Raw genomic sequence first — 21,106 nt, forward strand, 5'->3', positions numbered from 1 at the left:
GTGTCTTGAGGGGCAATACTCATGTGACTGTCAAAAGTTCTACTGTTTTATTCCTCAGAGGTTCTTTCTCAGACCAAGCCTTCAGCCTGCACCTAGAATCTGCACATGACCCCAGGGGAGGAAGTGATAGGCATTTGTCACTTCACCTAGAAAGCTGCTTTGCTGCAGTTTTAGTTCATCTGGATCTCATTAGTTTGATAGCTCTCCATTGTCTTTTGAGCAAGTTTTTGGTTTTTTTTTTCCTTCTTTTTTTTCCGCTCTAGTAAGAACATTGGACTGCTGTGACCTGCTTATATTTTACCTGGAAGTGGAACTGTAGCAGAATGTTATAATAGGATCTGTTTTGGTATTTACCAAATCTGATACTTACCCCAAATCTGAGAACAGTAGATTGCCAGTAACCTACATTCAAAATTGAGGTGCTGTGGCATTCATGCAGGACTTGCAGAAAAGATACCCTGAGTCAAGCAGTTATACAGTTAAAACCTGTTACTCACCTCTAGGCTGTATAAAGGTGATGAGTTCAGGAGAAAGGACCCCATAGTGAAAAGATTTTTGGCGAGAGTAGTACATGTTAAGGTATTTCTCCCTTTTGTTAATCCAATTTGAAGGACTTGACAAGAACTTCTCAGTTTGACAGTGTCTGCTGAGGTTTGACAGAAAAATAGACTGGTACTTGACTTCTGTCTGAAAAAGCCTAGAAAGTGAGATAAAGGCCGGAGCTGCCCCTGTATCAGTAGAATGAAGAAAGGGCACAATGGGAGTGGCCAGCACTTTGTCAGAGTTCGATGGGTCAAAGCTGGAAAAATTACCCCCATGGACTAAGTAGACTTTAGTAAGACATAATAGTTGAAGTTGGCGTCCCTTGAAAGGATCAAGAGGCCATACTTGGTTGGAGGGTCGCAGTGATCCAAGCAGGCCAGCCTGAGAAGTTCCTGCATCAGGAACTAACTGTAGGTGAGAGAGTTCGCATTTAGACTTCCAGCCTCCACAGGACTCCATCACATTACTGTCACAGCAGATCACAGTCCAGCCAGCCACATAAGATTGTGCCCCTTTTCTCTCAGACTCCCTCTTCCTGCTATTTCAGAACTGGGAGGGGCCTTAAGAATAATAGATGGAGAGTATTGGAAGAGGTAGAGTGAAAAGAATTAATGAGATAGTGAGATTTTGGCTTTGCTCTGGCTGGATTTTTAATTTCTGAAAACGTTTGCTGTTAATACAGATATCTGGACATGACTGGAAAGTGTTGAAATCTTTTTGGGATTTTGTGTAGACAGGATAAAAGCAGCTTGAGAAGAGCTTGTTGGAGAGCAATGACTAGAGTGGTGGCGGGAGGGAGCTCACTAAGTCTAGCTTGTTTCATGAGCTGTCTGTATCCTCCTTTTGAAAACTGAGAATTCCAAATTTAGTGGTTGCTGGGGACAGGGAGAATATGTGGGGAGAAAAAAGGGATGTTACGTGTGTCTGCATGAAATAAAAGCTTTTTTTTTTTTTTTTTTTTTTTTTTTGCATATAATCGTGATACCGGTTAAATTAGCCAGTGATGTTTTATTTTCAAATAAATGTCACAACTACAGTTTTCTTCTATTATCATCATCGTTTTCCGTGAAGCGGTAGGTTAGTCTTTTCTCTCAGAATCCAACTTTCAATTCTGACTTTGGGTTATTATGGGAAGCGCTATGAAATGCTCTTGGTGCTCTTATGAAACTGTGATCACTAATAATACTTAAATTAGAACTGAAATATGTAAGGAGATTTCTCACTAAATCCTTCACCCCAGCCTTTTGTCTTTTAGAACTTTGCTTATCTTTATGGCTATATAATTTCTCTGAAATGTGCTAGGACAGTGGGGATTGGGGGCAGTGAAAGAAGGTTATATTTTTATTTAGGATGATAGGGAAATTGAGAGATACTGAACAAAAATTTATAATGAAGTTAAGTAACTTAAAAGGGTTTTCCTGTAATTTTTATATGATGCCTTATGTAATTTGCATCCACAAGTATAAAACATTAATCTATGTGCTTAAACATTTACCTAAACATTTTAACATGTTATCTAAACATAAACCTCTATGCATAAAAGCAGTTTATCACATTCAGAGTGCTGTACAAATTTGAGTTTTTATTTTGTGGGATGCTAATTTTCAAAATTGTCAGATTATAAAAATGTTTTACCATCAAAGTCAAGTGTTATAAAAGCGTTATATAACTTAAAAAGTTGAATTTCATGGAATCACATTCTGTATTGCAATCATTGTTTTATATTTGATATACAGTCATCCCTTGGTATCCTTGGGATACCCCGTATCTCCGAAATCTGGAGACACTCAAGTCTCTTATATAAAATGGCGTAGTATTCGCATATAACCTATGTACTTCCACCCCACAAACTTTGTTTTGGAGGTAGCAGGGAGACAGCATCTGGCTCTGTCGCCCAGGCTGGAGTGCAGTAGTGCAATCTTGGCTTACTGCTATCTCTGCTTCCTGGGCTGAGGTGATCCTCTCACCTCACCCTCTTGAATACCTGGGACTACAAGTGCGTGACACCATGCTAGGCTAATTTTTGTATTTTTGGTAGGGACAGGGTTTCATCATGTTGCCAGGTCTGATCTTGAACTCCTGGGCTCAAGCAATCTGCCTGCCTCAGCCTCCCAAAGTGCTGGGATTACAAGCGTGAGTCACCATGCCCAGCCTGTATTCTTTATTGTTGTATTGCTATTTTATATAGTTTTTCCTCTAGTACTTTCTATCCGTGGATGTGGAGTGCACAGATACAGAGACCAACCATGTATTCCAGATTTTATGCACTTATTTTATTATTAGAATGACATGTTACTTATATTTTATATTTATTTTGTCATTTACGATATTATTTTTTTTTTAATTGTTAAGAACAGTATATATTGGCCAGACACAGTGGCTCATGCCTGTAATCTCAGCACTTTGGGAGGCTGCGGCAGGTGGATAACTTGAGGTCATGAGTTCCGAGACCAGCCTGGCCAGCATGGTGAAATCCTGTGTCTACTAAACATACAAAAATTAACTGGGCCAGGTGGCATAATTCCAGCTATCCAAGAGGCTGAGGCATGAGAATTGATTGAACCCAGGAGGTGGAGGTTTCAGTGAGCCAAGATAGTGCCACTGTGCTCCAGTCTGGGTGACAGAGTGAGACTGTCTTGGGAGGGAAAAATATATATACACACACACATATATATATAAATATGACTAAATCTAGAAAATCGATAAGCTATGTTATTAAAGTAAATGTACCTGAACCCTTTCGGTGTTAGCTTATTTTTTTTTTTTTAAGTAAAATTTGTATTTGGAAGGGTTTGAAATACTTCGACCATTTTTAGAATTGATATTTAAATCTTTTCAATAGTAGAGACTATTTTATGCTTGGGAGATATTTTGTTTTTCAGAGGCAGCAGAAATATGAAGCAGTATCTCGGAGTAGAGTTTTTAATACAGCATTTGGAGGTGGAGGTAGAAAATACTGAGAAAGTTTTTTTCAATCATCACCTGGTCCTTCTTCTAAGAAAGGCTATACTATATCAAAGATGAGTAGAAGTGTCAATTTTATTCTCATAGGACTATGTGACTTATAGGAGTGTGATTATGGAAGTTCTGTTGTCTCCCTCTTTTTTATTTAGTTATTAATATTTGGAAACCTAAGCTGCTTATTTTAATTTGGAAGGGGCTCTCTCAATTTACTTGTCCAAAGAAATTTTCTTTCCTGAGAAAATACCTCTTACGGTGAAATCTTCAGTTTTTATAATTAAACATGTTATGTAAATGTTTTACCTACCTGGGATATTATACCAGTGTTACTGTTTTAGTTTTGATTTGCTGTGTTTATATTACTTGTTTCTTTTTAGTAACTATATATGGGGCGGAATAATGTTAGTAATTCAGAATGTGGCCTCTGTTTCTGCCACTTGCTGGCTGTAGGACCTTAGACGTGTTACTTTGTCTCTGTGCTTCCCTTACCTCATTTGTCAAATGGGGACAACAATGCTTCATTCATGGCATTGTTGAAGGATTAAGCAGTTTAATATGTGTAAGAGCTTAGTACATAGTTGGTGCTTAATAAGTGTGAACTATATGTGGGATGGGGTTTTATATATAAAATTTGATTTTGGTGTGAAACTAATGATGTCACCTATGTTACATGCACCAAGAGGGCATGAAAAGGTTTATTACTCACATAATGATGCTTTCTGGGTAGAGCATGGCAGGCTTCCAAGTTGGTCCAAAAATGACTTGAGAGAGCAGTGATAGGAGACTGGCTTGGGGTTTTATGATGATTAGGGAATGGGGCTGTGAGCTGGTTTTTACACTACATATTCTGAGACTTGCCTGGTTTGAAATTTCCCTAGTATCAACAGGTGGAGCACCTGGGCTTTCTTACCAGCTTGCCCAGATTCGAGGCAGAAGGGGAAGAGGAAATGGTGGGGCTTGAAACCTATCAGCATCAAATATCAGAAATGGAGTCGGATTTCTTATTCAACTCAAACAGCATAAATAAGAAGAAAACCACACTTAGATGTATCATGGTCAAACTAATGAAAGAGGGAGTCTTAAAGCTGCTGGTGAAAAATGGCTTGCAACATACGAATGACAGGTGATCAGCAACAGAGTCAGAAGATTGTAAAGTGACATCTCTAAACCACCAACATCAGGGTGTCATAACAATAAATTATATCTGCTTAATAAAGGACCTTAAAAATACACGCAACAAAACTGAGTAGAATTAACGGTACAGAATCACAAATCCACAATTGGAGAGTTCAATTAGAACAAAAAAATCAGTAAAGACATAGAAGTTTTAAGTTACATTATTAACTACCTACGTAGTATTTATAGAATACTAAACCCAACATGAGTAGAAATACAAGCGTTTCAAGTGTTCATGGTAACCTCACCAGGAGACTGTTTACAGGGCACAATTCTCAGTCAATTTTAAAAGATTGAAATCCAAAGTATGTTCTCGCCAACAATAGAATAAGAAATAATACCAATAAGACATCTGTTAAGAAATGGAAATTAAACCTTAAAATTCTGACTTATGGTTTAGGGGAAAAATGAGGTAAAATATATATTTAAACCAAATTATAATGAAAATACAGCATATCACATATGTGGGATGTAGCTGAAAGAGTGCCTAATGGAAAATTTTATAGTTTTAAATAATCTGCTAGGAAAGAAAGTTACCTAAAAAGATAAAATAGAAATGAAGTAGAAGGAAGAAATAATAAAAATAAAGAGTAGAAATCAGTGGCTAGTAGAGAAAGCCAAAAGCGGGTTCTTTGGAAAGATAAATGCTTATTAGACTGATCGAGAAAAAGACAGAGAGCCCACAATCACAAATGACCTATGTTAGTACTGATGGAAGAATTGTCGTGGTAGGTCCTACAGACAGTAAAAATATTATAAGCAATTATTATAAACAATTTTATGCCATTAAATTTGATGACTAAATGTAATGATGAAATTTAGGTTACACCCAGCTGATGCATGAAGAAATACAAGATCTGGGTAGCCCTATAACAATGAAAGAAGTTGACTTCATAGTCAAAAACTTGCCTGCAAAGGAAACTTCAGGCCCACATGGTTTTACTGGTAAATGTAAGCATTTGTGCAACAAATATCACCAATCTTATAGGCAAAATAAACTCAGAAAAATGCTGTTCTATGAGGTTCACGTAACCCTGAAACCAAAACCTGACAAAGATGCGACTAAAAGAAAAGTTAAAGATTAATATATCGCTAACATACATGAGAAAAGAATACATCATAATGGAGTTCTATGTATTCCAACAATGCAGGGTTAGTTTATAACTTTCAAAAATTAATCAGTGTGAGCCAGGCGCAGTGTCTCATACCTGTAATCCCAGCACTTTGGGAGGCCAAGGCAGGAGGATTGCTTTAAGCCTACAAGTTCAAGACCAGCCTGGGCAACAAGGCAAGACCTCATTTCTATAGACAGATAAAATTACCCACCCAGGCATGGTGGCATGCCCCTGTGGTTTCAGCTACTCAGAGGCTGAGGCAGGAGGATCACTTGAGCCCAGGGGTTCAAGGCTGAAGTGAGCTATGATTGCACCAATGCACTCTAGCCTGCATGAGACATTGGGACCTTGTCCCATACCCCGCAAAAAAGAAAAATTAATCAGTCCAGATGTGATGGCTCACGCCTCTAATCCCAACACTTTGGGAGGCCAAGGCAGGAGGATTGCTTGAGAGTTAAGGAGTTTGAGACCAGGCTAGGCAACATAAGACTCCATCTCCACTGCAAAAAAAAAAAAAAGTCAGGCATGGTAGTGCATTCCTATGGTTTCAATTATTTGGAAGGCTGAGGGTGGGAGGATTACTTCGACCTGGGAGGTTGAACCTGCAGTGAACAGTGATCACGCCACCACACTCCAGTTTGGGTGAAAAAGCAAGACCCTGTCTGGCAGAAACAAAACAAAACCAAAAACAAAGCAAAACTATGTAATTCATTGCATTAACCAAGGAGGAAAACTATAAGATCACCTCACTTGATCAAAAGCATTTGACAGAATTCATCATCCATTCATGATAAGCACTTCCAGCAAATGAGAAACGAAGAGACTTTCTCAGTCTGATAAAGGGTATTTAAGAAACACCAACAGCTAAGGATATACTTAATCATGAAATACTGTGTTTTCCCTCAAGAACAAGGCAGGGATGTCTACTCTTGTGTCTTTATTATTTTAATAGAAGACCTAGCAAGTGCAGTGAGTCGGGAAAACAAAATATAAAAGGTTTAAAGATCTGAAGGAATGTTTTAAAATTCTATTCGTAGATGACATGCTTATTTATTTATGAAATCCTAAGGAGTCTATAAATATAGCCACCAAAGCGAATGAGTAAATTTAGCAAGGCTGCAAATTTATAGCTTCAGTGTCTAAAAATCAATTGTATTTTTGTTAATACTAGCAGCAGACAAATAGGGGTGCTAAGAAAATTCATGAATAGTAGCGTCAGTACTCAACTACTTAGGAATACATTAAACACACACACACACACAACCTCTGCTTAAAATGTCAAAACCTTGCTGAGAGAAATTAAACAAATGAAGAGGGAGTTGTGATTCTCATTTGGCCAGGTATGCGCTTACCAGACTGACACTCCCTCAATAACAAACTGCACAAAATTCTAAAAATAACATGAAGTACTGGAGAATAAACAAAAATAGGCATGTTTTAGAGGGCATTGACACTTGGAAGAAGGAAATGGCGCAGGCGAATTTTCTGTTGTACAGCTTTTGTCCATGTAAAGTGTACAGGGTAGCTAAAATTCCAGTACAAAACCAAGTCTTTCTGGCCTTGAAGCACCACAAGTAGGACTTGGGAGAATCACAGCTACTGGAGAGTGAGGAGTGAATATCAGCAAGGAGAGTTTCAGAAAGAGAGCCCTGGATTCTGCCTACAAACTTTTCCAAAATCACCTGCTGACCCCACATGTGTGCGGTAGACAGTACAGCCAAATAATCAGCCTGATTTGAATTGCTCCATGGCAGAGTTTGTGGTTTGAATACAACCAGGTTAATTTTCTGGTGAAACAAAAATGAAGACTTTTTGGAAGATAGTAACAGAACCTCTAACTTCCATCAGATAAAATTCACAGTGTCTAGCATACAATCCTAAATTACTTGACATACAAAGAACAAACAAAATGTGACCCTTTAACATGAGGAGACCAACCCCAGAAGACCTACATGTTGGAATTACCATGCAGTAAACTGACCGATACCCTTGTGAATTGGAAAACACAGTAATAAGTTAGAGTACTTAAATTATGACTTCAAGAGTCACCTTGAAGCCATAGTAATCTGTACAGTGTGATACATAAAAACAAATAAGATAGCCCCAAATAGATAAACACTGTGTGCCTATTTGATTTTCAGCAAGGTTGCCAAAGCAACCCAGTAGGGAAAGGAAAGTCTTTCAACAAATAGTGCTGGAACAGCTGAATATCCATATGGAAGAATGAACATGACTCCACCTTACACTAGTGGAAAAAAAATAATTCTGGATAAATTGTAGTCCTAATTAAAGCTAAAACTATAAAGCTATAAAATATAGGAGAATATATTTGTGATTTGGGGGTAAACAGAATTGTTTAAAGTATGTAGAAAGCAGTAACCATGAAAGCTGCAAAGTTAGACTCCATCAGTATACAAAGCATCTTATGAAAATACATTGTTAAAAAATAAGTCAGAGTGGGAGAAAATATTTGCAAAACATTTCTGAAAGGATTGAATCTAGAATTTTAAAGATTTCTGTAACTCAGTAATGGAAAGATAGCCTAATTTTAAAATGGACAATAGTTGGCTACTTCACTGAAGATAAAGGTCCAGTAAAGAAGTGGAAAAGTGTGTAATATCAGTAGGCTTCAGGAAAATGAAAATTGAAACCACAGTGAAACACCACTGCACAATCATCAGACTACCTGTAATTAAAGACTGACCACACCAAATGTTGATGAGGCTTTGGAATAACCAGGAGCTCTCGTACGTTGAAAGAGGGAGGACTGTAAAATCATACTTCCGCTCTGGAAAAATATCTGGCGATTTATTGAAAAGCTAAACACGCATCTACCCACTGACTCAAGAATTTCACTTCTGGGTATTTACCCGAGAAAAAAGAAATCATATTTCTATAAAATGACATATACTTTCTTGAACGTTCATGGCAACTTTATTCACAATAATTAAAACCTGGCAACAGGTCAGGTGTCCATCAGTGTAAGAATGACTAAACAAATTGTGCTTGTTCAAGTAATGGAAAACAACTACACACACATACATCATATACATTAACATGGATGAATCTCAAAATCATGCTGAGTCAAAAAAGCTAGACCCAAGTGAATATCTATCATATTCCATTCATAGACTTTCCAGAAGACACGACACCTGTGGTGAAAAGATCAGATTAGTGGTTGCCTCTGGGGATGGGGGCATGGATGCCAGACATTGAGAAAGGGACATGGGTGATGATCTTGACAGGGTTGAGAAGTGTACCATCTATGCATCTGAGAAAACTCAAATGGTACCATTAAGATACGTGTCTCATGCTGTGTAAATTTCACCTAAAGAAAAAAGGAACCGCGAACTCTACTTATGTGCATTCTTAAGTGTCTAGATTTGTGGTATCTGCAACTTTTTTTTCTCTCTCTCTCAGACAGGGTCTAGCTCTGTCATCCAAGGTGGAGTGAGTGCAGTGGTGCAGTTTCACTGCAGCCTCCGCCTGCTGGGCTCAAGCCTTGGCCTCCTGAGTACTAGGAGCACAGGTGTGCACCAGCACACACAGCTAATATTTTGGATTTTTGGTAGAGATGGGGTTTGACCATGTTGTCCAGGCTGCCCAGGTACAACCTTATTTTTAATGTTCCAAAAAGTAAGAGATGGATAGAGAGGTTAAGTAGATAGATGACAGAGCAAAGGAAAACAAATCCAAATTGCAGAATCTAGCTGATGAATATGTAGGGTGCTTACGCATAACTTTAATGGATGCTTGAAATTTTTTGTAATACAGAACTCAGGAGAAGATGGAAAGCTTGTTCATGGAAGTATCTGAAAAGTTGGAGTAAATACTTGGAAACTATTGAGTTTTCCTTTTCTGAGGTGTTCCTCTCCAAAAGTTTGCTTGATTCTTTTTTTTTTTTTTTTTTTTTTTTTTTAAAAGATGGGATCTCACTGTTACCCAGGCTGGAGTGCAGTAGTGCATCATAGCTCACTGTGGCCTGAAACTCCTGAACGCAAACCGTCGTCCTGCCTCAGCCTCCCAAGTAGCTGGGACCGCAGGCACATGCCACCTTGCCTGGCTAATTGTAGAGATGGGGTCTCACTTTGTTGCCCAGGCTGTTTGCTTGATTCTTAAGAACGTGTAGGGATCCAGCTCTACAGAGCTTTCTGCAAACTTTCGTGATAGAATTAGTTGTTAAAATTGTACTTACTATATGAGCATCAAAGACCTTGGAATAAAGCTATTCGTGACATATCTGGACATACATTTGGACTTAACTATGTTATTGATTAGGAAGACTTGGCATTAGTTTATTTTTTAAAATTCTGTTTTGTGTGTGTTCTTGTAAAATTATACAAATGACAGTACCACAGCGTTGTGTGGTGAGCTCTACTTAGAGCTGTGTACAGTTTGGGTATCTGGAATGTAGACATGTTCTGTTCTGATTTGAAACTTAGAATGAAACCCTGACATACTGGGATGCGCATTTGGTGACCCTGTTTTTGAATGGTTACTATTTCATTGCTACAAGATAAAATCGAAAAACATTTTCTACAGAGTGAAGGTTTAAGCCAGTTAAGGACCCTGTTAAACTGTCTCCAGATTTAATTACTGCCCAATTATGCCTTAATTATGAAGGAATGTGAGCACTTATCAGCTATTGTTGATGATTCAATCTTTTTGAAATAAATTTCTTACTATATTTCTTTTGTATTTTCAGTTTTTATTCAGGAATATCTCAGGTTTTCAAGAGATACAGTTTTTTGCATCTGTAATACAGCAACTTAAAAATTCATTTGCACCTACTTGTTTCTCAATCAGGATTGTCTACATTTTGCAAACAATATAGGGAAGAGACTGGATTCTGAGGCAAATAAAAGGCCATAATTCTTAATTATTGATTAAGAATTTAAATTTAATCAAAGTAGTCACATTGTTTTCAGTGATGTGATAAATAAATAACATTTAAACATTTGTAGTTGAGTACTACAGTCTATTTTGTGTCTTTCAATTATATTTGTAGTGAAGATAAAATACACAGCCACACATAGTACTTGTAATTATGGAGACTTAAAAAAAATTATTACAGTGATCAACTCTTCATTCCTGAGCTGTTTAAACTTTTAGTCTTAAGTCACATATAAAAATGAACGGATTATTTTAAGTAGAAATAATTATGGATGCATAGTTACAGATTATTCCCCTAGAAGTCTGTATTGAATGAGTAGATCAGTAATCAAGAGCTGGAACCTCAGGAAAGTTCCTTTTGTTGATAATATTCTGCTAATTAATTTTACTGAGTGTTCAGCATGCTTTAATCTCACCAAGGTGACAACTTAGGTTGTTACCACTTTTGATTTCTTAAAAAAAAAAAAAATACACTGTTTAGGCAAGAAGATCATGAAAAATAACAAATGAGTAAAACAGTGGGGTTTATTACTTTCGATATTGATTGTCTAACTGCAGCAGTAAATCTTGCAGATATGGTAGGAACAGTAAAACTGGTTTAAAGGGTTACGAGATTCTGTGATACGAGCCACCTTTTGCCCAAAGTTGGTAGTGTTTTCTTCAGCTTCTCACTGCTTCTCTTTTCTTTCTCCATAACAAAGATGTGAATAAGTATCTATATCCTTAATGCAAAAAAGTAGTATATTAATTGACACAAACATGTAATATCTGGATGATTAGAACAAAGTGCAAAATGTTAATTTAGATGTGTATATATGTAGGCAAGTGTGTACTTTGTAAATTGTACACTAGATATTAAATTTTAACTTTAGTTTTCAAAAGTGAGCTTATTCTTAGATGAAGAAAATCTTTGTTTTACTGAAATACTTACTGTAAAAGTTATTACTAGGGAAATTTGATAAGGATTTCTATCAGGTTTACTACCAAGTCATCCTGTTAGTTTAGTGATTAATATACTGTATGCCAACAAATGTAGTTGCTATTTTAGTTTATTTATGACTTTAATAGCTGTTTTACCTCTCCTCCCCACATCTTTTTCATTCAAGCTGGATATATAAGCAAGAACATTACACAGTTGATGGGGGATAATCTGTTTTTAAGAAACTGTTCAATGCAAAGAACTTTGGGACTTTGCATGAGATACTAATATACGTATGCTTGTTCATTTGCATATTAATGCAGGGACATCATTGTAGTTAATGGTCTGTTACATCTTATTTCAACATATTGTAATATTTCACATTAATTTGTTAGTAAGCAGTATCAAATTTCAGACAGAATTTATGAGACCAATTTTTGGTGATATTTTTCAGTACATAAGAGTTTTAAGAATATTCTGATGCTAGATGGTCAAATAAGCTTAGGAAATGTTGAGCCAATGTGTTTGGGATATTGCTATCATTGTTATAACTTAATAATCTCTTTAGGTTATATTGTTGATTTCACATAGCAGGTAGTCTTAGTTTAACATTTTCAGACCTATTTTCTATCCTTAGTACTTTGTAAACAGCTTGATGTTGTACAGGTTTGTTTTTCACATTTGAGTAATGTACAGACATTTCTTGTGGACTTCCTTTAATATTAAATGTATAGAAACGTACTTGAATGCAAACGTACGCTAACCAAAAGACAAATTTATACTCCGTTATATAACCCATAATCTTCCAATTAACATCAATTTAATAGGTGATGGATACTAGTTTTACACAGCTTGCAGGTTACTTTGAGGTCGATAATCCATTTAGTCTTACACAGTACTTGATATAAAGTAGCTAGCCTATGAAGATAATTGTCATTAAATATTTGTAAGATGCACATTTTTTTCACTTTGAGATGCCCCTTATAAATAAAATTGAAAGAGGATTTTCAAGTGTTACACAAATAATGTTGCATTTTAAAGGACATAATCTTAGATTAGTGAAAGTTATTGAATGTATAAAAGGCTTTTTATATAGTTGTTACAATCAGTGCTAGTTCTCTAAACTTTTTCCTGCCTTTGTTTTTTTTAATATTTTTTTAGAAACTGGCCATACCTGCAAGTTATAACCTACACTTTTTATTAACAAAATGAAAACCTGGGAGATACAGTTCTTCCCCAGTGTTATTTAGAATGTTATAATTTAATGTGACTAGGAATATTATAATCCACTTTTTGTACTATGAAAATACCAGTTGGGTCATCAAATATGTTGTTTGCTGGGTTTGGTACACAAAGCCTTTGGGAGCTCAGGGTGTTGCGGGGAAATACATTGTGGTTAGACAGACTCTTTAAGGAAGAGTGGGTGATTAAAACTACTTGATTAAAACCTACCAAAAGGCATCTTAAAAATTGACCTGGTTTGCTAGACATATTAAAGAATTAGTAGTAAAGTTAAAAGGTGGCTAGGAAGGGGCAGTTAACATAAATGCACATGGAAGAAAATTGGTACCAAAGGTTCATGTGAGACAGAAAGGACATTGTGTGAGAAAAGAATGATCAGGGTTCAGGCTGGCATGTTACTATTTGTCTGTTATAATAATGCCCAAATTGTGCTTTAGATGATGCAGTATAGGAAGTAATGTGCCTCTGATGTTTTAGAACCGTATCTTTTTATAGAAGTGTCGAGAAGATGTTGATTTGCATTTAATTCTCTGGCAATATTTTCTTGTTTTATTTTTACAATTTTGGTGAAAGGCAGTACATTCACATGGCTCAAAAATACGTATGTTTATGTATGTATACACCTACAAGCATGCATATACACCAACATACATTGGAACCTCTCCCCACTCTGTCTGCACCTCACGTAACTACTGTTCATGATGTATGTGTGTCTTTATGCATATATTAGTGAGTAATTACAGATCTTTTTACCTGTCCTTTTTTAATACAGGAAGTAGCATGTTTTAGACCTTTCCATATCAATTCATAGGATGCCTTCATGATATGCTAAATTGTCCTATGAATTTTTTGTTGGGACTTTTTCTGTTTTGGTTTTTACTTTTCTTTGTGTTCTTCTGTGTTTTTCCTTTTTTGAGGTAAAATTTTCACATGGTGAAGTGCACAAATCATATATTCAATTTACTTAGATTCAACAAATGCATATACCAGTGTTTTAAGATAAAGAACGTTTCAATCATCCAGAAAGTTCTTTCATACTCTTTCCTAGTGGTTCTTCTGGAAACAACCACTGTTTGAAATTTTTCACTTTGAATTTGTTCTGCCACTTCTAGAACTTCATGTAAGTGGAATCATTCAGTGTAGATACTTTACTGTTCAGCTTCTTTTGATCACTATATTCCCAAGATTCATCCATGGGTCAGTAATTCTTTTTCAAGATTGTTTTGCTATTTAGGATCCTTAGTATTTCCATATGCATTTTAGATCAGCTTGTCAGTTGCTACAAAAATATTTTTGCTGAAATGGTGACTGTAATAGATATAAAACAAATCGGCAACAATTCATTAGGGAATGAGGGCAGATGGACATCTTAATATTGACTCATCTGTGAATATGCTGTATCTCTATATACTTAGCTTTTAAAAAATATCTTTGAGCAAAGTTGAGTTTGGGCAGAGTTCACAGTCACATTTTGATGTTTTTCCCTTGTGCCTCTTTCTTTACAGGGTATCTTCCTTCTTTTTTCAAACTCTCTGGCAGCCCCAAATGTGTCCTCTGATTCTAGGTCAGTAAAACTGCAGTTTTCTAAAAACAAACCCCCTGCAGTGTTCTGTTTGAATTCTAGTTGCCCTGCCTAGCTGTGACTGGGGAGTGCCCTTGGGTACACAGCCACAGAAATGCAGCTCTCATCCAGTACAGTTTGCAGCTTTAACGGGTGAACCTCTCTACAGCTTTTGTCTGTTTTTGATCTGTCTCCACTGTTTTCAAATAGTTTATTATTATATTTTGTTCAGAGTTTATCATTGTTATCTGAAGGAAAGTTAGCCTAATTGAGGCTGCTCTGCCATTACTGGAAGTAGAACCTCCATTCTGTTTTGTGTATTCTTTTACTAATTGCATACTGTTTTAATTATTGAGAATTTGTAATGTGCTTCAGAATCTGGTAGGACAAGTCTTTTCTTTGTTAGAATTTTTCTGGTCATACTTATTTATTTTGGCTTATTATAGTATTTGGACTAATACCTGGATTTTTAAAGCATTTATTTTTATTGAGATTGCATCAAATATATAAATTTGGTAGAATTAATACCTCTATGATGGCATCTTTCTGTGTAGGGTCATATGTTTTTCTTTTTGCTCAGTGCACTTTTGTGTTCTTTAGTTATGTTTAAAATGTTTCTTTGTATAGTTTGACACAGTTATAATTACATTTATCTAGATGCTGCTTTATACAACTCTCACTATCTAACGGGGATTGGTTCTAGGATTTTTCACTCATACCAGAATTAGTGGATGCTCAAGTCTCTGATATAAAAATAGCATTGTAAGGCTGGGCGTGTTGACTTACTTCTGTAATCCCACACTTTGAGAGGCTGAGGTGGAAGGATCACTTGAGTCCAGGACTTCAAGACCATCCCTGGTATCACAGTGAGACTTTGTCTCTACAAAAAGTGTTAAAATTAGCCAACTGTGGTGACACACGCCTAAGTCCCAGCTACTCAGGAGGCTGAGGCGGGAGAACTACTTGAGGCTGGGAGGTCAAGGCTGCAGTAAGCCTTATTTTAAAAATAAAATGGCATTGTATTTGCGTATAACCTGCACATATTTTCTCATATGTGCAGGTTATAAATTAAATCAGCTTAAATCAGCTGTTCCCAACTGTTTTGGCACCAGAAGCCAGATTCATGAAAGACAATTTTTCCACCAACTGTGGCGGTGTGGCAGTGGTTTTGGGATAAAGCCATTACACCTCAGATCATCAGCATTAGTTAGACTCTCTTAAGGAGTGCCCAACCTAAAGCCCTCGCATGTGCATTTCACAATAGGGTTCTCACTCCTATGAGAATCTAATGCCACTGCTGATCTTCCAGGAGGCAGAGCTCAGGTGGTAATGGTCTTTCCCTTGCTGCTCACTTCCTGCTGTGCATCCTGGTTCCTAATAGGCCGTGAACCGGTATCAGTCTGTGGCCTCTGAGACTCCTGCTTTAAGTCATCTCTATATTATGCATAATATGTAATACAATATAAATGCTGTATAAATAGTTGTTGTACCATATAGTTTTAAAATTTTGTATTTTTCAATTGTATTTTTTTTAGTTTTTAAAATTTATTTTTGCTACTTTTTGATCCACAGTTGGTTGAATCCAAGGATGTGGAACCCTTGGATACAGAGGACTCTGTGTTTTATTATAAATTGGTTTATTTTTAAAAATATTTTTTATTATGTAAACAGGTAATGATTTTACTAGCTAGAAGCAAATTTGATATTTTAAAATAAACCTTTTTTTTGTTCGGCATGATAATGATGGAACTGAGGCTTAAATATATCCTATGGCAGCAGTTGGAAAGTGACCGAATTAAGGTTGGGGTCTAGATCTGTCTGCCTTTAGATTGATTGCAAGTTCTTAACAATTACTGTTTATTCTTCTCTGATTCCTTTCAAGGATTAAATAAAGTACAAATTAAACTTCATGCTCTATTTTAGATTCTGGTTCTCATGTCAGTCCCAGAATAACTGGAGTGAAATGTTCTGATAGCAGAGCAGAATAGCCTCTTGCACTACACTTTTGTTAATTATTTTCAAAGAAGAGTCTACTGTATACCATTTCTTTCATAAACTGAGACTTGCAAGTCTGTAGAATTTAGGTGATTCTATTGTGATTTAAACTACATTGTGCTATATGTTTCCAATAGATATTTGACAGATATCTTTTAAATAAACCATTAATGTCATGGTTTTTAAATCAGTATATCATTGGAAAAAAGGAAAAGGTCTAAGCCTTAATTTACCTGGCTTTTTCTGACTTTTATAGTCTGGTAAATTTTGCAGCCTGAAAAAGCAAGAGAATCTGTAAAATACTTCAATGAGGTGCTGGAAAATATCTGAACAGGTTTTATTGTGAACTGTCCAGTCACTGTAGCCCCCAAAGCAGGGCATGACGTGTTCCTGCAGCCTGATAGCTATGTGACAGCACCTGTAGCACTAAAGCCAAGGATGCCAGGTGGTTCTGTTGCCTGGCCACAGGAAGCCAGCACTTCTCACCATTGCCCTTTGAACTGTTGATCCAGTTAAGCTCACTAACAATGTGTAAATTTGAAATTTAATCAATTGCTTGGTTTATCTTCAAAAGATGTTTTGAAATACTCCTTTCTCCGCATTGAAGTTTTGATGATTTTGTAATATGTGAGAAATGGACTTTTCAGAAAAGTACAACTTAGTACTTGAGACACTGAGTTCCATTCCAGAACTTCTTTTAAATTCTCTTTCCCTTCTCCCACTGACCAGAAGTTACTTTGAAATGAAGTAGAGGTAGGGAAAAAGGGAGAATTAACTCTGAGCTGCCCATATTCTGGAGAGAAATGTGGGAGAAAAATTTTAAGGTGGTATACTAAATTAGAATGACTTCAAAGTCTATTTCTTTGTTTATTCTAGAGATAAGAGAGCAAAATAATTTTCAGTAAAACTTAAAAGTATCATGACCAAATAACCTGAAAATCTTAACTGTGGATGTATGTCTATTTTTATGGGGATTTTTTTCTATATTAAAATCAGATGACATCTGTTTTTAGATAATTTTTTAGAAAACTGGATTATAAAATGAAGCACTGTTAGTAAAGCTGATGGCAGAGGTTTTAGATCTTTTGAATAGAGGAAAGTGGTAAGGGCATTATAGGTATGATTCATTGAGCTAGAGGGCATTGGTGTTCACATTTTAGAAACATAATCATGACTTATCTGGAGTCACATGTTCCATTTTATTGGCTTCCTTCATATAGAAAATATAGTAACTAGCACTACATGCCTGTGAAAAAGTGAAGCAATTGTATATTTTCTGGGTGAAGGAAGTATTCTGTACATTCTCCATGTTTTACATCATGGTATTTTGAATAACCATGCTTCCATGTTCACATCAATTTTTTGTTTTTCAATTTATGCACAGCACTTGCTCTGAAATTTGGGGACTGAGTACACCAAATACGATAGATCAGTGGGATACAACAGGCCTTTACAGCTTCTCTGAACAAACCAGGTGAATATTCTGCCCTCTGTTGAATCCTAGAGATCTTGTGGGAGGGGGGTATATTTTGAAAGACCTATATGGGGTTGCTTAGTGTAATTTTGCCTAGGATGTTTCCTTAATGTAAAATAAGGCATAGCATTTAAAATATCTGCTTGCCAGTATAAAAAATATATTAAATGTTTCAGCTGATGTTTTAATCAATGCAATTCTAGTTTGAATCTTCTTTAAATTGCTGTATCCCCTAAAGAATAAGAATTTTGATAACTATATATATATTTTAGCTTGAGATCAGATTATAATCTGTTGTTGGCCTAATTTTTAAGTAGATACATGATCAGTTTTGCTAAATTTCTTGTTACCAAAATCTCATCTTTATACTAATAAATACATATTTAATGAACCCCTTTTATTACAATTAACAGTAGGTTAACTCATTTTTATGTTACTTTTTAAAATCACTTCATTCTCTTTTTTGCGTATATGGTATTTGTTCATTTCATCTCATCATATTCATCACCATCCACATTTATTTGTAAACTACATATATATACCTCAGTTCTCAAAACAGTCACAACTGGGTAATGAGTTGTAGTAGTCTGAGGAAGTTACTATCACATCATTGTTGGTATTTATCATTCTTCACACTAGTTCCTTTTTTGACTATTCAGTCACCTCCAGAATTAATACCCTTAGAAGCATCTCCAAAATGAGTTTGATTTTCTAAACATAGAAGTTAATGAAGTTTTTCAAGTGTAACTGCATAAACTCTATTTTTTAAAAAAATCAGTTTTTCCCAAGTAGTTAGCCTTTCATTGGCATTTGAGTCATTTATGTGACGTATTTATGAGAAACATCTGCTAGTGCTGCTGCATACTTTTATCAGATCCATTAAATAGTACATTTTTCTTCTTGATTCTCACTAAAACTAACTAAATGGCTGTCATTCTTTTCTTTATGCTTTTGCTGTACTAATTTAGCCCATTCGACTACACTTTTTTTTTTTTAAAGTTCCCTCCTTTGTTTTCCCCTTGCTTCCCAATAGGTCTCTTGATGGTCGTCTCCAGGTATCCCATCGAAAAGGATTGCCACATGTTATATATTGCCGATTATGGCGCTGGCCTGATCTTCACAGTCATCATGAACTCAAGGCAATTGAAAACTGCGAATATGCTTTTAATCTTAAAAAGGATGAAGTATGTGTAAACCCCTACCACTATCAGAGAGTTGAGACACCAGGTAGGAACAATGCAAGTTTTTTTCTTGGTTTTGAGTTAAATGCCTGAACTTAAGTATATTTAAGTAATCTTGTGACCCAGGAAAATTTTAGTGTATATAAATTACCTTAAACTGTGCATATTATTTGGTGGTAATTAAATTTTTTTTATTTTTTTAAATTTTTAATGGGAAAACGTATCTTGAAAAGATGTGTCTGTTTCTTGGAGTAGCATGTAATTTGGCATGAAAGTGCATATCCAGGAAATCCTGTCGATGGGCAGTCTGCTTAGAGCTGTGCTGATGTGCTTCTACATGTCCCTGCTGCAGTAACTTATTTTCAAGCATTTTGCACTTGGAGTGCTTTTAGAAGTACTTTAATGACGTCATTTGTATATACGCTGTTTAGTAAAGCTTGTAATAAGACTTCATTTAGTTAGCTGTCTACCTGAAACTATTAAAAAATATAGCAGTAGCTGTATTTTTGGAAATTTTTCTGTATCTGATTGTACAGATAAAGACAATGATAACTTTTCCAATGGGGATTTATGAACTTTTATGGTAATATATTACCAGGATCACATTGTTTCCAAAAGTTTGAGATAAATTAGAACTTGGAAATTTGGATAATAGACTACGTAAGTTAAAGCCGTAATCAGATTTGTCAGACCCTAACTTTAAAAATTAAGCTACAACTTCTCTTCTTCTTGTTGAAACTTTAAAAAAGGTTCCCCCACTCCCCTTTGCTCTTTGCCATAACTAGGCTTTCTTGAACTTTTTCAGTTTTGCCTCCAGTATTAGTGCCCCGACACACTGAGATCCTAACAGAACTTCCGCCTCTGGATGACTATACTCACTCCATTCCAGAAAACACTAACTTCCCAGCAGGAATTGAGCCACAGAGTAATTATATTCCAGGTATTTTTGACTTCTGAATCTTCTAAAACTTGGATAGATACAAATGTTGTTCATAAGCATTGAAGCATTGGTAAATTGTGGTTTCACTTTTTTAAAAATGCTTTTGAGTTTTTAATAGAAAAATCGGATTTGTTGGGTGATTATTTTGTGAAATGTATAAGCCTAGTACATTAAACAGTTTTGTTTGGAGAAGAGTTTTACTTTATATTTCATTTTCTTTTGCAGTGACTTTAATCAAAGTACTGTGAGAAGCAGAAAAGAAAAGATCTTAGTAAGTTTATCTTAGTTGTTGAAGCTAAACGAGATGCAGAATGTAAGCAAAACAAATGATATAGGAAAAAAGTACCCCTGAAACACATGTAACTGAAAATCCACCCAGTGATCACTTTTTCTTAGGTAACTTGGTAATATTTAACAGAAATGTAACATTTCTATAAGAAATATAATACTTAGTTCTATAGACGTAGCAGCACTTACATATTATACTGAACATCAGAAAACCTCTTTTCATTATGTTTCGTCTGCATCTCAGTAATTCCTGATGAAAAATGAATTCAGCTACATGGTTCTCAAATTTTGTTCTGATGTATTGTGTGATCCAGTAAGACTCCACGATACGGTATCTGGCCTTTTCGTTTTTTATGGTTTTTTTTTTTTTTTTTTTTTTTTTTTTTTTTTGGAGAACGACTAATATTTTGTTACTTTTCTTGTATGTTTTCCTTTTTGTTTTGTTTGATTGATTTTTCTCCCTAGCAGAAACAGCATGATGTTAGGATGAGGATTAAGCTATCGTGTCTTGATTTCTTTCTTCCTTTTGTAATATTCTTCTATTCCACTCTTATTTTATACACTAAAAATATGTAAGGAACTTAAGAGCATTTACAAAATTGTTAAAATACAGTTTTAATACATTTAAACAATTATTTCTTTCATGTATGCATCCTGGAAATAATGCTTATGCATTGAAGATAATTTTTAAAATGTAAGGAAGAAAAAAAGAAAGATAAGAAAAGATAACTAAGAAAGATAAGTTTTTTTTGTTTTAAATAGCTGGTTTTACAGATGGGAAGTGGTTTTTGATTGTTTTAGTTTGATTACTGTTTTAT

General features: G+C 35.6%; 1 protein-coding gene across 3 annotated transcripts in view; it reads left to right on the plus strand.

Annotated features, from left to right (window-relative positions):
• SMAD2 (SMAD family member 2) overlaps positions 1-21,106 on the plus strand; it is an 89,411-nt gene that overhangs the window by 42,499 nt on the left and 25,806 nt on the right. For all 3 annotated transcript variants that reach the window (XM_007974097.3, XM_007974098.3, XM_073006332.1), the window contains 3 exons: positions 17,790-17,879; positions 18,913-19,106; positions 19,866-20,000. In XM_007974097.3, the coding sequence (XP_007972288.1) occupies positions 17,790-17,879; positions 18,913-19,106; positions 19,866-20,000 (419 nt within the window). The remainder of the gene's footprint in view (positions 1-17,789; positions 17,880-18,912; positions 19,107-19,865; positions 20,001-21,106) is intronic.

The sequence above is a fragment of the Chlorocebus sabaeus genome, chromosome 18, assembly GCF_047675955.1.
Source record: "Chlorocebus sabaeus isolate Y175 chromosome 18, mChlSab1.0.hap1, whole genome shotgun sequence".
NCBI classification, from domain to species: domain Eukaryota; kingdom Metazoa; phylum Chordata; class Mammalia; order Primates; family Cercopithecidae; genus Chlorocebus; species Chlorocebus sabaeus.